Source organism: Salmo trutta, unplaced genomic scaffold (genome assembly GCF_901001165.1).
Source record: "Salmo trutta unplaced genomic scaffold, fSalTru1.1, whole genome shotgun sequence".
NCBI lineage: Eukaryota > Metazoa > Chordata > Actinopteri > Salmoniformes > Salmonidae > Salmo > Salmo trutta.
The window spans coordinates 15,350-30,987 of record NW_021823369.1 but is presented as its reverse complement, the minus strand read 5'-3'; the positions used below and the strand labels follow the sequence as shown (position 1 = coordinate 30,987).

Here is a 15,638-nt window from a genome sequence, read left to right as displayed (position 1 = left end):
TGGTTTAGGCGATGGACTGCTAATCTATTGTGATATTCACTAGTTGGCTCAATGTCGCACTTCATTTAGAAAACCTGCAAAAAGCCCAAAGATTTTGGATTCTACAAACAGAAGTTGGCACATAGAGGGTTCCGAATTCAGACGAGTCCCTAGACACTTGTGGGGGACGTAGAGAAAAATTGAGAACACCACCGTGTTCGCGAGGGTCTCCTCTTTCCAGGGAGGGGTCATAGGATTTTGTAGGTCAAACGGTTCAGAAGCTACCGATGTTTCTGTGAGAAGACCGATTATAGGTATGTCTCATGGTTTGACAAACACCGCTCTAGCTCCACCACCTTTCATTGCAGATGTGGACGTGTAACATAAACAGTTATGGAGGCTTGAGACAGATACGACTCGTCTCAATCTCTCTAGTTGAAAACTGATCGATTTGAATGGGTATTTTTTACATTTGTTTACTTTGATTCACTTACTGATGCATCAATCGACTCAAAATAAATGAGCTCCATTCTTTTCAAAGTTTTATTTTTTCGTTTTTCTCTTTTAAAATATTAATTGATCTAATTTTGCTTAGTATTCATTTGTCAAAACTCATCATCAGTTTGCTGTCGCGGCTGAAGAAGACAGAATGTGAAAGACACAGCAGATGAACTACAAAAGATTTGAACTGAAGCCTGGTCAACAGTTTGGAAGACTGCTATGCTCACAAGTATAGCACAAACACTCACATGAGGTTCAATCTTTCCAAGCACCATGGACAACAACAATCGATATCCTCATTGTCATTGCCGCAGAAAGCAAAACAATTTTATTCTTGTGTAAGGCTCGTTGGTCTAGGGGTATGATTCTCGCTTAGGGTGTGAGAGGTCCCGGGTTCAAATCCCGGATGACCCCTAGTTGCAGATATCTTAACAAGCAGATCTCGGGCCACTGGTTGCAAACAGCCACCTCTTGGGCGCAGGACGAGGTGGCTGAATGGTTTAGGCGATGGACTGCTAATCTATTGTGATATTCACTAGTTGGCTCAATGTCGGACTTCATTTAGAAAACCTGCAAAAAGTAAGAGCAAATCTGACTTCCACGAACATTGATTCCAATGTAATACCCTTGAAATGACACCCAGCCCCTAAACCTAGCGAATATCTCATGCTCTGCATTGGTTGGGAATCGAACCCAGGTCAACTGCTTGGAAGGCAGCTATGCTCACCACTATACCACCAATGCTATGTGAAGCTTGCTAGCAACATGGAGACATCGATTCATATCCTGACCGTCATTTTTGTGGAAAGTGAAAATTCATCAGAACAGAACCAAACGTTGGATGCCGATAAACCCCATCAGAACATAACCAAACGTTGGATACCGATAAACTCCATCAGAACAGAACCAAACGTTGGATGCTGATAAACCCCATCAGAACAGAACCAAACGTTGGATGCCGAATAAACCTCATCAGAATAGAACCAAACGTTGGATGCTGATAAACCCCATCAGAACAGAACCAAACGTTGGATGCTGATAAACCCCATCAGAACAGAACCAAACGTTGGATGCCGATAAACCTCATCAGAACAGAACCAAACGTTGGATGCCGATAAACCCCATCAGAACAGAACCAAACGTTCGATGCCGATAAAACCATTGAAGAAGAAGAACAGAAACAAACGCGTTGTGACAGACAGTTCTCCTCTCCTCCGCGGGCTGAATGTACTTCCTGGGCTTCCGTAGTTGAAAGTGTAAACAGCGGGGTAGGCGCCCTGTTGGTTTCAAATATCTCTCTTTCAGGGTAAGAAAGCGTTTATATATTAACTGCGTAACTCGTGTAGTTACACATGCCCTTGTTACGTTGTAATATAGCAATCAACAGCAACCTTAGTTTCTGGGATACAAACAAACCGAGCATACTAGCCTCTTTCCGTGGTTTGCCCGTTAAGCAGCTAGCTAACGTTAGCTAACGTTAGGAACCGTTAGCCTCTTTCCGTGGTCTGCCCGTTAAGCAGCTAGCTAACGTTAGCTAACGTTAGGAACCGTTAGCCTCCTTCCGTGGTTTGCCCGTTAAGCAGCAGGAACCGTTAGCCTCCTTCCGTGGTTTGCTTATTAGGCAGAGAGTATTGTAGTTTTGGGACATAACATGGGGAGTCTGTATATTGGTTGGTATGCCTTTTTTTAGGCCTTTTTAGGATGGCAGTAATGACTAGTTGCTTTACGTACCTCCATTATTTGGTGGTATGAGTGCCTTACCGAACGTATCTTCACATTATTAAGCTTGAATAGCTGGTCAATTACAAGTTGAATGGCTGCTTCCTGGGCATTAAGAAGGATCGCCATGTTCAACTTCTCCTGTAAGGCCAGATTCTGGTTCACTACACTAGCTAGCTCCCCTGAGTGACGGCTGTCAGATACACTAGCTAGCTGGCTCCCCTGAGTGACGGCTGTCAGATACACTAGCTAGCTGGCTCCCCTGAGTGACGGCTGTCAGATACACTAGCTAGCTGGCTCCCCAGAGTGACGGCTGTCAGATACACTAGCTAGCTGGCTCCCCAGAGTGACGGCTGTCAGATACACTAGCTAGCTGGCTCCCCTGGGGGACGGCTGTCAGATACACTAGCTAGCTCCCCTGGGGGACGGCTGTCAGATACACTAGCTAGCTCCCCTGAGTGACGGCTGTCAGATACACTAGCTAGCTCCCCTGAGTGACGGCTGTCAGATACACTAGCTAGCTCCCCTGAGTGACGGCTGTCAGATACACTAGCTAGCTAGCTCCCCTGAGTGACGGCTGTCAGATACACTAGCTAGCTAGCTCCCCTGAGTGACGGCTGTCAGATACACTAGCTAGCTAGCTCCCCTGAGTGACGGCTGTCAGATACACTAGCTAGCTAGCTCCCCTGAGTGACGGCTGTCAGATACACTAGCTAGCTAGCTCCCCTGAGTGACGGCTGTCAGATACACTAGCTAGCTAGCTCCCCTGAGTGACGGCTGTCAGATACACTAGCTAGCTAGCTCCCCTGAGTGACGGCTGTCAGATACACTAGCTAGCTAGCTCCCCTGAGTGACGGCTGTCAGATACACTAGCTGGCTCCCCTGAGTGACGGCTGTCAGATACACTAGCTAGCTCCCCTGAGTGACGGCTGTCAGATACACTAGCTAGCTGGCTCCCCTGGGGGACGGCTGTCAGATACACTAGCTAGCTCCCCTGAGTGACGGCTGTCAGATACACTAGCTAGCTAGCTCCCCTGAGTGACGGCTGTCAGATACACTAGCTAGCTAGCTAAGTGCAGCAAGTGAAGTTTTAAAACGATTTTCCATTGAGTTTATCAATGCTAGGCTTTGCTATGTAAGATCATTCTGGCTTGTTTAATGGACCTGATGATGAGTGATCAGTGTGTTACTATGTGTTGTTTCAGGGACCTGGTGATCGGTGTGTTACTGTGTGTGTTTCAGGGACCTGGTAATCAGTGTGTTACTGTGTGTGTTTCAGGGACCTGGTGATCAGTGTGTTACTGTGTGTTGTTTCAGGGACCTGGTGATCAGTGTGTTACTGTGTGTGTTTCAGGGACCTGGTGATCAGTGTGTTACTGTGTGTGTTTCAGGGACCTGGTGATCAGTGTGTTACTGTGTGTGTTTCAGGGACCTGGTGATCAGTGTGTTACTGTGTGTTGTTTCAGGGACCTGGTGATCAGTGTGTTACTGTGTGTGTTTCAGGGACCTGGTAATCAGTGTGTTACTGTCTGTGTTTCAGGGACCTGGTGATGTGTGACATGCGTCAGTCGTTGCTACGTCGAGATGCGCTGAGCGCCGCTAAAGAGGTTCTGACCACGTCTGGATATTTATCCGTCTGCTATTGTGTTGTAATGATTATAGGTTAGTTGGAGGTAGCCCCGTTATTGGTTATTAATGTGTTTCAGGTGCTGTATCATCTGGACATCTATCTGTCTGGCCAGGTTCAGAATAGCCCCTCCCCCTCAGTGGACACCACTACTCTGGAACTGGTGGAGGAGTTTATACTGCACAAGGTACCACACACCATACACACACACCACACATACACCATACACACACCATACACCACACACACACCACACATACACCACACATACACCACACACACACCACACATACACCACACATACACCATACACCACACAGACACCACACACACACCACACATACACCACACATACACCACACATACACCATACACACATCATACACCACACACCGTACACCATACACACTCTCTCAATGTTGTCTCTTTAGGTTGCCTTTATGTCCCGTCTCCATGGCTTCACAACTGTGTGTGTGTGTGTGTGTGTGTGTGTGTGTGTGTTTGTAGAGGATGAGTGCCTTACAGGAACTGCAGCTGTTGGAGATCATGTGCAGCTGTTTCCAGGAACAGAGTCGAGACGCTGTGAGACAACTCATCTTCTCTGCTCTGTTCACTCTACAAGGTGATCTTTAACCCTAACTCATCTTCTCTGCTCTGTTCACTCTACAAGGTGATCTTTAACCCTAACTCATCTTCTCTGCTCTGTTCACTCTACAAGGTGATCTTTAACCCTAACTCATCTTCTCTGCTCACTCTACAAGGTGACCTTTAACCCTAACTCATCTTCTCTGCTCTGTTCACTCTACAAGGGGATCTTTAACCCCAACTCATCTTCTCTGTTCACTCTACAAGGTGATCTTTAACCCTAACTCATCTTCTCTGCTCTGTTCACTCTACAAGGGGATCTTTAACCCTAACTCATCTTCTCTCTTCACTCTACAAGGTGATCTTTAACCCCAACTCATCTTCTCTCTTCACTCTACAAGGTGATCTTTAACCCCAACTCATCTTCTCTCTTCACTCTACAAGGTGATCTTTAACCCCAACTCATCTTCTCTGTTCACTCTACAAGGTGATCTTTAATCCCAACTCCTCTGCTCTGCTCACTCTACAAGGTGATCTTTAACCCTAACTCATCTTCTCTGCTCTGTTCACTCTACAAGGTGATCTTTAACCCCAACTCATCTTCTCTCTTCACTCTACAAGGTGACCTTTAACCCTAACTCATCTTCTCTGCTCTGTTCACTCTACAAGGTGAACTTTAACCCTAACTCATCTTCTCTGTTCACTCTACAAGGTGATCTTTAACCCCAACTCATCTTCTCTGTTCACTCTACAAGGTGATCTTTAACCCCAACTCATCTTCTCTGTTCACACTACAAGGTGATCTTTAACCCTAACTCATCTTCTCTGCTCTGTTCACTCTACAAGGTGATCTTTAACCCCAACTCATCTTCTCTGTTCACTCTACAAGATGATCTTTAACCCCAACTCATCTTCTCTGTTCACTCTACAAGGTGATCTTTAACCCTAACTCATGTTCTCTGTTCACACTACAAGGGGATCTTTAACCCCAACTCATCTTCTCTGTTCATTCTACAAGGTGATCTTTAACCCCAACTCATCTTCTCTGCTCTGTTCACACTACAAGGTGATCTTTAACCCTAACTCATCTTCTCTGCTCTGTTCACACTACAAGGTGATCTTTAACCCTAACTCATCTTCTCTGTTCACTCTACAAGGTGATCTTTAACCCCAACTCATCTTCTCTGTTCACACTACAAGGTGATCTTTAACCCCAACTCATCTTCTCTCTTCACTCTACAAGGTGACCTTTAACCCCAACTCATCTTCTCTGCTCTGTTCACTCTACAAGGTGATCTTTAACCCCAACTCATCTTCTCTGCTCTGTTCACTCTACAAGGTGATCTTTAACCCCAACTCATCTTCTCTGTTCACTCTACAAGGTGATCTTTAACCCCAACTCATCTTCTCTGTTCACTCTACAAGGTGATCTTTAACCCTAACTCATCTTCTCTGCTCTGTTCACTCTACAAGGTGATCTTTAATCCCAACTCCTCTGCTCTGCTCTGTTCACACTACAAGGTGATCTTTAACCCTAACTCATCTTCTCTGTTCACTCTACAAGGTGATCTTTAACCCCAACTCATCTTCTCTGTTCACACTACAAGGTGATCTTTAACCCCAACTCATCTTCTCTCTTCACTCTACAAGGTGACCTTTAACCCCAACTCATCTTCTCTGCTCTGTTCACTCTACAAGGTGATCTTTAACCCCAACTCATCTTCTCTGCTCTGTTCACTCTACAAGGTGATCTTTAACCCCAACTCATCTTCTCTGTTCACTCTACAAGGTGATCTTTAACCCCAACTCATCTTCTCTGTTCACTCTACAAGGTGATCTTTAACCCTAACTCATCTTCTCTGCTCTGTTCACTCTACAAGGTGATCTTTAACCCCAACTCATCTTCTCTGCTCTGCTCACTCTACAAGGTGATCTTTAACCCTAACTCATCTTCTCTGTTCACTCTACAAGGTGATCTTTAACCCCAACTCATCTTCTCTGCTCTGCTCACTCTACAAGGTGATCTTTAACCCTAACTCATCTTCTCTGTTCACACTACAAGGTGATCTTTAACCCCAACTCATCTTCTCTGCTCTGTTCACTCTACAAGGTGATCTTTAACCCCAACTCATCTTCTCTGTTCACTCTACAAGGGGATCTTTAACCCTAACTCATCTTCTCTGTTCACTCTACAAGGTGATCTTTAACCCCAACTCATCTTCTCTGTTCACTCTACAAGGGGATCTTTAACCCCAACTCATCTTCTCTCTTCACTCTACAAGGTGATCTTTAACCCTAACTCATCTTCTCTGCTCTGTTCACACTACAAGGTGATCTTTAACCCTAACTCATCTTCTCTGTTCACTCTACAAGGTGATCTTTAACCCCAACTCATCTTCTCTGTTCACTCTACAAGGTGATCTTTAACCCCAACTCATCTTCTCTGTTCACTCTACAAGGGGATCTTTAACCCCAACTCATCTTCTCTGTTCACACTACAAGGTGATCTTTAACCCTAACTCATCTTCTCTGCTCTGTTCACTCTACAAGGTGATCTTTAACCCCAACTCATCTTCTCTGTTCACTCTACAAGGTGATCTTTAACCCTAACTCATCTTCTCTGCTCTGTTCACTCTACAAGGTGATTTTTAACCCCAACTCATCTTCTCTATTTCTGTAGATATCCTGATCACAACAGTAGCCTGTCTTATTTCTGTAGATATCCTGATCACAACAAGCAACGGTAGCCTGTCTTATTTCTGTAGATATCCTGATCACAACAGGCAACGGTAGCCTGTCTTATTTCTGTAGATATCCTGATCACAACAGGCAACGGTAGCCTGTCTTATTTCTGTAGATATCCTGATCACAACAGGCAACGGTAGCCTGTCTTTTTTCTGTAGATATCCTGATCACAACAGGCAACGGTAGCCTGTCTTATTTCTGTCGATATCCTGATCACAACAGGCAACGGTAGCCTGTCTTATTTCCGTAGATATCCTGATCACAACAGGCAACGGTAGCCTGTCTTATTTCTGTAGATATCCTGATCACAACGGTAGCCTGTCTTATTTCTGTAGATATCCTGATCACAACAGGCAACAGTAGCCTGTCTTGTTTCTGTAGATATCCTGATCACAACAGGCAACGGTAGCCTGTCTTATTTCTGTAGATATCCTGATCACAACGGTAGCCTGTCTTATTTCTGTAGATATCCTGATCTCAACAGGCAACAGTAGCCTGTCTTGTTTCTGTAGATATCCTGATCACAACAGTAGCCTGTCTTATTTCTGTAGATATCCTGATCACAACAGGTAACAGTAGCCTGTGTTATTTCTGTAGATATCCTGATCACAACAGGCAACGGTAGCCTGTGTTATTTCTGTAGATATCCTGATCACAACAGGCAACGGTAGCCTGTCTTATTTCTGTAGATATCCTGATCACAACAGGCAACGGTAGCCTGTCTTATTTCTGTAGATATCCTGATCACAACAGTAGCCTGTCTTATTTCTGTAGATATCCTGATCAAAACAGGCAACGGTAGCCTGTCTTATTTCTGTAGATATCCTGATCACAACAGGCAACGGTAGCCTGTCTTATTTCTGTAGATATCCTGATCACAACAGGCAACGGTAGCCTGTCTTATTTCTGTAGATATCCTGATCACAACAGGCAACGGTAGCCTGTCTTATTTCTGTAGATATCCTGATCACAACAGGCAACGGTAGCCTGTCTTATTTCTGTAGATATCCTGATCACAACAGGCAATGGTAGCCTGTCTTATTTCTGTAGATATCCTGGTCACAACGGTAGCCTGTCTTATTTCTGTAGATATCCTGATCAAAACAGGCAACGGTAGCCTGTCTTATTTCTGTAGATATCCTGATCAAAACAGGCAACGGTAGCCTGTCTTATTTCCGTAGATATCCTGATCACAACAGGCAACGGTAGCCTGTCTTATTTCTGTGGATATCCTGATCACAACAGTAGCCTGTCTTATTTCTGTAGATATCCTGATCACAACAGTAGCCTGTCTTATTTCTGTAGATATCCTGATCACAACAGTAGCCTGTCTTATTTCTGTAGATATCCTGATCACAACAGGCAACAGTAGCCTGTCTTATTTCTGTAGATATCCTGATCACAACAGTAGCCTGTCTTATTTCTGTATATATCCTGATCACAACAGGCAACAGTAGCCTGTCTTATTTCAGTAGATATCCTGATCACAACAGTAGCCTGTCTTATTTCTGTATGTATCCTGATCAAAACAGGCAACGGTAGCCTGTCTTATTTCTGTAGATATCATGATCACAACAGGCAACGGTAGCCTGTCTTATTTCTGTAGATATCCTGATCACAACAGGCAACGGTAGCCTGTCTTATTTCTGTAGATATCCTGATCACAACAGTAGCCTGTCTTATTTCTGTAGATATCCTGATCACAACAGGCAACGGTAGCCTGTCTTATTTCTGTAGATATCCTGATCACAACAGTAGCCTGTCTTATTTCTGTAGATATCCTGATCACAACAGGCAACGGTAGCCTGTCTTATTTCTGTAGATATCCTGATCACAACAGTAGCCTGTCTTATTTCTGTAGATATCCTGATCACAACAGGCAACAGTAGCCTGTCTTATTTCTGTAGATTTCCTGATCACAACAGGCAACGGTAGCCTGTATTATTTCTGCAGATATCCTGATCACAACAGGCAACGGTAGCCTGTCTTATTTCTGTAGATTTCCTGATCACAACAGGCAACAGTAGCCTGTCTTATTTCTGTAGATATCCTGATCACAACAGGCAACGGTAGCCTGTCTTATTTCTGTAGATATCCTGATCACAACAGTAGCCTGTCTTATTTCTGTAGATCAATCCTGATCACAACAGGCAACGGTAGCCTGTCTTATTTCTGTAGATATCCTGATCACAACAGGCAATGGTAGCCTGTCTTATTTCTGTAGATATCCTGATCACAACAGTAGCCTGTCTTATTTCTGTAGATATCCTGATCACAACAGGCAACGTTAGCCTGTCTTATTTCTGTAGATATCCTGATCACAACAGGCAACGGTAGCCTGTCTTATTTCTGTAGATATCCTGATCACAACAGGCAACAGTAGCCTGTCTTATTTCTGTAGATATCCTGATCACAACTAGTCTCACAACAGGAAACAGTTTCAAAGATTTTACAGTTACCCTTCACATGAGGGAATTAGTCAGTTTAAATACATTCATTAGGCCCTTATCTATGGATTTCACATTGCTGGGACTACAGATATGCATCTGTTGGTCACGGATACCTTAAAAAGATGGGCTTCACAGTGGGCCTCTGTGTGTGTGTGTGTGTGTTTCTTCAGTGTCTCTTCAGTGTGTGTGTGTGTGTGTGTGTGTGTGTGTGTGTGTCTCTTCAGTGTGTGTGTTTGTATCTTTGTGTTCAAGTTTTATTGAATCTGTGTTTTTGTTCTTCTTCTGTCGCCAAGGTAACCAGGCTGACGAGAGTCGCATGGCGTTGCTAGGCAAGCTAGTCTCCATGGCGATCGCTGTGGGCAGGGTCCCCATCTTGGAGTGTGCTGCTACCTGGTTACAGGTTAGAACACACACACCTTCACTTACCGTGGACAGGTCTGGTCTATGGAGTGATTTAGGTATAGGTTATCAATAACACACACCTTCACTTACCGTGGACAGGACTGGTCTATGGAGGGATTTAGGTATAGGTTATCAATAACACACCTTCACTTACCGTGGACAGGACTGGTCTATGGAGTGATTTAGGTATAGGTTATAAATAACATACACCTTCACTTACCGTGGACAGGACTGGTCTATGGAGTGATTTAGGTATAGGTTATAAATAACATACACCTTCACTTACCGTGGACAGGACTGGTCTGAGTGATTTAGGTAAACAATAATAGCATTCATTATCTGTTTATCAAGTTTACAAACTAGCATTTCAAGTTGACCAAAGTTTGTATATATTTACCTTCTCAGATGCATTCAGGTTCAGTTCTCTAAATTCAGATTCCAAACCAGAGACTACATCCTGGTAGAGATAAACGGTAGCTAGCACCAGAGACTACATCCTGGTAGAAGTAAACAGTAGCTAGCACCAGAGACTACATCCTGGTAGAGGTAAACCGTAGCTACTAACAGAGACTACATCCTGGTAGAGGTAAACAGTAGCTGGCACCAGAGACTACATCCTGGTAGAGGTAAACCGTAGCTGGCACCAGAGACTACATCCTGGTAGAGGTAAACAGTAGCTAGCACCAGAAACTACATCCTGGTAGAGGTAAACGGTAGCTAGCACCAGAGACTACATCCTGGTAAACAGTAGCTAGCACCAGAGACTACATCCTGGTAAACAGTAGCTAGCACCAGAGACTACATCCTGGTAGAGGTAAACAGTAGCTAGCACCAGAGACTACATCCTGGTAAACAGTAGCTAGCACCAGAGACTACATCCTGGTAGAGGTAAACAGTAGCTAGCACCAGAGACTACATCCTGGTAGAGGTAAACGGTAGCTAGCATCAGAGACTACATCCTGGTAGAGGTAAACAGTAGCTAGCACCAGAGACTACATCCTGGTAAACAGTAGCTAGCACCAGAGACTACATCCTGGTAGAAGTAAACAGTAGCTAGCACCAGAGACTACATCCTGGTAGAGGTAAACCGTAGCTACTAACAGAGACTACATCCTGGTAGAGGTAAACAGTAGCTGGCACCAGAGACTACATCCTGGTAGAGGTAAACCGTAGCTGGCACCAGAGACTACATCCTGGTAGAGGTAAACAGTAGCTAGCACCAGAAACTACATCCTGGTAGAGGTAAACGGTAGCTAGCACCAGAGACTACATCCTGGTAAACAGTAGCTAGCACCAGAGACTACATCTTGGTAAACAGTAGCTAGCACCAGAGACTACGTCCTGGTAGAGGTAAACAGTAGCTAGCACCAGAGACTACATCCTGGTAGAGGTAAACCGTAGCTAGCACCAGAGACTACATCCTGGTAGAGGTAAACGGTAGCTAGCATCAGAGACTACATCCTGGTAGAGGTAAACAGTAGCTAACACCAGAGACTACATCCTGGTAAACAGTAGCTAGCACCAGAGACTACATCCTGGTAGAGGTAAACCATAGCTAGTACCAGAGACTACATCCTGGTAGTGGTAAACAGTAGCTAGCACCAGAGACTACATCCTGGTAGAGGTAAACCGTAGCTAGCACCAGAGACTACATCCTGGTAGAGGTAAACCGTAGCTAGCACTACCAACGGAACGGGTTCTGACTGTTTCTGATGCCAACATGTTGAATTGATTTTCATCCTATGAATTTGTCTCTAGCATTTGAACTGTTTGAGCTATAAGCTATGACCCCCATTCCTGAAAGCTGAGACTCTCTTTAGCTGAAGTGTTCCAGCGTTCCTCCCTGTTTGTGTTTAGACACGGTGTTGGTAGATGGTGGTAAAGGTCCAGCGTTCCACCCTGTGTTTAGACACGGTGTTGGTAGATGGTGGTAAAGGTCCAGCGTTCCACCCTGTGTTTAGACACGGTGTTGGTAGATGATGGTAAAGGTCCAGCGTTCCACCCTGTGTTTAGACACGGTGTTGGTAGATGGTGGTAAAGGTCCAGCGTTCCACCCTGTCTGTGTTTAGACACGGTGTTGGTAGATGATGGTAAAGGGCAAGCCTGTCAAAAACAGGATTTACCTGTCTTTTATATACACTGAGTGTACAAAACATTAGGAACACCTTCCTAATATTGAGTTGCACACCCTTTTTGTCCTCAGAACAGCCTCATTTAGTTAGGCATGGAGTCTACAAGGTGCTGAAAGCGTTTCACAGGGATGCTGGTCCATGTTGACTCCAATGCGTCCCATAGTTGTGTCAAGTTGGCTGGATGTCCTTTGGGTGGTGGACCATTCTTGAAACACACAGGAAACTGTTGAGCGTGAAACCCAGCAGCGTTGCAGTTCTTGGCACACTCAAACCGGTTCGCCTGACACCTACTACCATACCCCATTCAAAAGCACTTACATTTTTGGTGTTGCCCATTCACCCTCTGAATGGCACACATACACAATCCATGTCTCATTTGTCTCTAGGCTTAAAAATCCTTCTTTAACCTGTCTCCTCCCCTTCATCTACACTGATTTTGAAGTGGATTTAACAGGTGACATCAATTAGGGATCATGGCTTTCACCTAGTCAGTCTGTCATGGAAAGAGCAGGTGTTCCTAATGTTTTGTACACTCAGTGTATATATTTCCACACTATATAATACTGTGAAAATGAAGATAATACCATTTTAGTGTAAGAGCTGTTTGAAAAGACTGCCTGAAATCTCAGCCTGTTTTGGTGGGATGGAGTTTTGGCCTGCCTGGTGACATCACCAGGTGGTAAATTAGTTAACTTCTTATGGTAGCGTCCCACCTGGCCAACACCCGGTGAAATGGCAGAGCGCCAAATTCAAATTAAATTACTATAAATATTTAACTTTCATGAAATCACAAGTGTAATACATCAAAATAAAGCTGAACTTGTTGTTAATCCAGCCGCCGTGTCAGATTTCAAAAAGGCTTTACGGCGAAAGCAACCCATGTGATTATCTGAGGACAGCACCCAGCACACAAATGCATAACAAATCATTTTCAACCAGGGAGTTACGACACGACAGTCAGAAATAGCAATATAATATATGCCTTACCTTAGAAGATCTTCAAATGTTGGCACTCCAAAATGTCCCAGTTACATCACAAATGGTCCTTTTGTTCAATAAATTCCATCTTTATATCCATAAAAACTCAGTTTAGCTGGCACGCTTCAGTCAATAATCCACTCGGTTTCCCTACTTCAAAATGCATACAAAATGAATCCCAAACGTTACCAATAAACTTATCCAAACAAGTCAATCAACGTTTATAATCAAACATTAGGTACCCTAATACGCAAATAAACAATAAAATTTAAGACGGAGAATCGTTATTGTCTTTACCGGAGATAAACAAAAAGAACGCGCTCTCTCAGCCATGCGCTTGGAAACACTACAGCCAAAATGGGAGCCACTAGAAAATCTACATCTTCTCCCTCATTTCTCCAAAAACCAGCCTGAAACTCTTTCTAAAGACTGTTGACATCTAGTGGAAGCCCTAGGAACTGCAATCGGGGATGATTTTGCCCTATTATAAAAGTGCCAGGCATTCGGTGGTATGCTGAATTATTTTTTATTTTTTTGTTGATGGTTTGTCCTCGGGGTTTCTCCTGCCATTTCAGTTCTGTTATACTCACAGACATTATTTTAACAGTTTTAGAAACTTTAGAGTGTTTTATATCCAAATCTACCAATTATATGCAAATCCTAGCTTCTGGGCCTGAGTAGCAGACAGTTTACTTTGGGCACGCTTTTCATCCGGACTCAAAATACCGCTCCCCTATCCCAAAGACCAATAAGAAAGAGCTTTCCAAACCTCTCTGTCAATAACGAGTAGTTTTCTGTTTTCACTTCCCCACTCAGACCACTCCCAGACAGTCCTAGCTAAATTCTTGCTTGAGAAGTTGCTCTTTGCTAAGAAGCTATGTTTGTTTCTTTTTGACCATTTGAATGTAAAACAATCACAGTGAGGTACTTAATTGTTACCCAGAAATGAGTTGATATTGTGTGTGTTCCAGCGCTCCCATCCTGTCTACTGTAGAAGACTAGCCAGAGTGCTGGTGGATGACTATTGTTCCCTACTTCCTGGTTCCATGGTTCCAACCCTCAACAACCTCAGCTCTTCCTGTCCTCCATTCTGCTGCCAGTTCATCACTGCTGTTACCACCCTGTATGACCTCTCTACAGGTACACACACTGCCGTTACCACCCTGTATGATCTCTCTACAGGTACACACACTGCCGTTACCACCCTGTATGACCTCTCTACAGGTACACACTGCCGTTACCACCCTGTATGACCTCTCTACAGGTACACACTGCCGTTACCACCCTGTATGACCTCTCTACAGGTACACACACTGCCGTTACCACCCTGTATGACCTCTCTACAGGTACACACACACCGTTAGGTAAATGTGGTGGCAGACATTTGACGGCAGCGTTTTAATTGACCATAACCCATATGCATTACCCTAACCCTGACCCTAACCCTGACCCTGACCCTAACCCTGACCCTAACCCTGACCCTGACCCTAACCCATATGCATTGGGTGCGCAACCTGATTAGGGCTTCCAGCCGCAGTGCTCAGAATGACAGAAATAACATTTATGGTAATTCATCTTAACAGAAGGTGTAAGTGGAGGATTTAACGCCGTGCGTCCTGACTGAAATCCCATGCAGATGTTAGAAGAACTGTCCACATGATCTATTCCTCAGCCAACAAGATGAGTAAACAACAGCTAAATCACTAGCCTGTCAACCTACTATCAGCCAACAAGATGAGTAACGAACAGCTAAATCACTAGCCTGTCAATCTACTATCAGCCAACAAGATGAGTAACGAACAGCTAAATCACTAGCCTGTCAACCTACTATCAGCCAACAAGATGAGTAACGAACAGCTAAATCACTAGCCTGTCAATCTACTATCAGCCAACAAGATGAGTAACGAACAGCTAAATCACTAGCCTGTCAATCTACTATCAGCCAACAAGATGAGTAATGAACAGCTAAATCACTAGCCTGTCAACCTACTATCAGCCCACAAGATGAGTAACGAACAGCTAAATCACTAGCCTGTCAATCTAATATCAGCCAACAAGATGAGTAACGAACAGCTAAATCACAAGCCTGTCAATCTACTATCAGCCAACAAGATGAGTAACGAACAGCTAAATCACTAGCCTGTCAATCTACTATCAGCCAACAAGATGAGTAACGAACAGCTAAATCACAAGCCTGTCAATCTACTATCAGCCAACAAGATGAGTAACGAACAGCTAAATCACTAGCCTGTCAATCTACTATCAGCCAACAAGATGAGTAACGAACAGCTAAATCACTAGCCTGTCAATCTACTATCAGCCAACAAGATGAGTAATGAACAGCTAAATCACTAGCCTGTCAACCTACTATCAGCCAACAAGATGAGTAACGAACAGCTAAATCACTAGCCTGTCAATCTAATATCAGCCAACAAGATGAGTAACGAACAGCTAAATCACAAGCCTGTCAATCTACTATCAGCCAACAAGATGAATAACGAACAGCTAAATCACAAGCCA

At 44.1% G+C, this 15,638-nt stretch overlaps 1 protein-coding gene and 2 non-coding genes across 3 annotated transcripts; 2 read left to right on the top strand and 1 right to left on the bottom strand.

Annotated features, from left to right (window-relative positions):
* The first annotated feature begins 822 nt into the window (after positions 1-822).
* On the top strand, positions 823-894 carry trnap-agg (transfer RNA proline (anticodon AGG)). Its single transcript has one exon. It is a non-coding gene; the product is annotated as a tRNA-Pro (tRNA).
* A 258-nt stretch (positions 895-1,152) lies between these two features.
* Positions 1,153-1,224, bottom strand: trnag-ucc (transfer RNA glycine (anticodon UCC)). Its single transcript has one exon. It is a non-coding gene; the product is annotated as a tRNA-Gly (tRNA).
* Positions 1,225-1,713: 489 nt separating this feature from the next.
* On the top strand, positions 1,714-14,551 carry LOC115190440 (uncharacterized protein C7orf26 homolog). The gene is made up of 7 exons (XM_029748746.1): positions 1,714-1,786; positions 3,740-3,806; positions 3,906-4,013; positions 4,334-4,448; positions 9,900-10,006; positions 14,090-14,342; positions 14,465-14,551. The coding sequence occupies exons 2-7, from the start codon at positions 3,750-3,752 to the stop codon at positions 14,518-14,520; spliced, it is 696 nt and encodes a 231-aa protein (XP_029604606.1). The 5' UTR covers positions 1,714-1,786; positions 3,740-3,749; the 3' UTR covers positions 14,521-14,551.
* Positions 14,552-15,638: the final 1,087 nt, after the last annotated feature.

Bases quoted from the DNA above. Each gene is read 5' to 3' on its own strand.
- LOC115190440 (XM_029748746.1), top strand. From the start codon at position 3,750: ATGTGTGACATGCGTCAGTCGTTGCTACGTCGAGATGCGCTGAGCGCC. The intron at 4,014-4,333 runs GTACCACACACC...GTGTGTTTGTAG, and splicing joins AGGAGTTTATACTGCACAAG to AGGATGAGTGCCTTACAGGA. The intron at 10,007-14,089 runs GTTAGAACACAC...TGTGTGTTCCAG, and splicing joins GTGCTGCTACCTGGTTACAG to CGCTCCCATCCTGTCTACTG.